Source organism: Chionomys nivalis, chromosome X (assembly GCF_950005125.1).
Source record: "Chionomys nivalis chromosome X, mChiNiv1.1, whole genome shotgun sequence".
NCBI lineage: Eukaryota > Metazoa > Chordata > Mammalia > Rodentia > Cricetidae > Chionomys > Chionomys nivalis.
The window spans coordinates 19321936-19323511 of NC_080112.1; the positions used below are offsets into that span (position 1 = coordinate 19321936).

At 50.6% G+C, this 1576-nt stretch overlaps 1 protein-coding gene across 1 annotated transcript; it reads left to right on the plus strand.

Annotated features, from left to right (window-relative positions):
• The first annotated feature begins 527 nt into the window (after nt 1–527).
• On the plus strand, nt 528–1340 carry LOC130867527 (spindlin-2-like). Its single transcript, XM_057759569.1, has one exon. The coding sequence runs from the start codon at nt 528–530 to the stop codon at nt 1338–1340; it is 813 nt and encodes a 270-aa protein (XP_057615552.1).
• The last annotated feature ends 236 nt before the right edge of the window (nt 1341–1576 follow it).

Below are 1576 nucleotides of genomic sequence, written 5' to 3' on the forward strand. Positions count from 1 at the left end.
ACCAGCTCAGAGAAGCCCTGAGGTGGGTACAGGGGAGTGGCCTGTGTAGTCTGCAAGAGCTGTGAGCCTCAGGCTGGATGCTCAGCACACTGAGGCGAAGGGCAAGGTGGAGGAAAGAGAGGAGCTTTGCCCCGCTTCTCTGCTCTGCATCCAAAGGGCCACAAAAGGCACAGGCGTGGGGCACGGGGAGCGGGGCACGGGGCAAGGAGCACATGGCTCGGGGCACGGGGCACGCGGCGCTGACGGTTGACCTTAAGCGTCGCCATTTCCGGCATCTCGGAGGTCCAAATCCTGTTCCATATCCGCTGCCCCGCTGAAGGTCTCCAGCCGTTCACAACAGAACCAGGGAACCTAGGAGAGCACAGCACATCAACAGGCACCCAGCCAGGTATCCAGCTTTGCCCTAAGGTTCTTGGGGGTGATGGTGGGAGACGGTTAGAGAACAGTTCCCTGGAATGGAGGCATCTAACGGGGCGGGGGCGTGAGTAAGTTGACCCTTTATCCCTTCCCTTTTCCCCAACACAGCCATGGACCCAGGCACCAGCACCCAGTATTTCTGGACCACTGAGGCCCAAGGGGAACCCGCAGATGCAGCTGCTGGACATGAGTTCTGTGACAAGTTCGCCAAGACCGAGACTGCGAATTTGACCAAGAAAACACCTGCAGAGAAGAGGCAGAGGAACAGATCTTCATCCCTGCCCCAGAGGAACATTGTGGGGTGTAGAATTTCCCACAAGTGGAAGGAAGGGGATGGGCCCATCACCCATTGGAGAGGAACGGTTCTCCATCAGGTTCCTCTAAATCCCCCTCTCTATCTTGTAAAATACGATGGAATTGATTGCGTCTATGGGCTGGAACTTCACCAAGATGCAAGAGTGTTGTCCCTTAAGGTGCTCTCTGATACAATAAAACCATCCCCAGTCCCTGATCCTAACTTTGCAGATACAATAATTGGCAAACCGGTGGAGCACTTATTTGAGGGTGAGCATGGTGTAAAAGATATTTGGAGGGGGATGGTTCTGGCCCAAGCTCCTATACTTAATGCCTGGTTTTACATTACCTATGTGAATGATCCCATCTTATACATGTACCAGCTTCTGGATGATTATAAAGAGGGCAACCTTCGTATCTTGCCAGAGTACGATGAGAATCCTCGACCAGATTTAAACCTGATATTTAAGGATGGTCTGATAGGCAAGATTGTGGAATATACCCAAGACGACGGTTCTAAAAGGACCGGGAAGGTGATTGGTGAAGTAGAAGCCAAACCATCGGTGTACTTGATGAAATTTAACGATGATTTTCATATCCATGTCTATGACTTAGTGAAATATATCTAATTGGCAAAGTTATGCCACAACTATTGAAATAAAGTTGTCATTTCTAGACGTTCAGTGACTGTTGCTTATAAGTGTCTTGGGAGCTCACCGGGGGCATAAGTTTGTCATGACAAATACACATTTCTGTGGGTATGGCATGCTGTCTGTAAGCACTTTGCCTTATGGAAAACACTGGGTGTGTTTGCTGGGTGGAGAGGGCAGGAGGGAACAGCTGTCAATTCAGCCTGTGAGAGAAG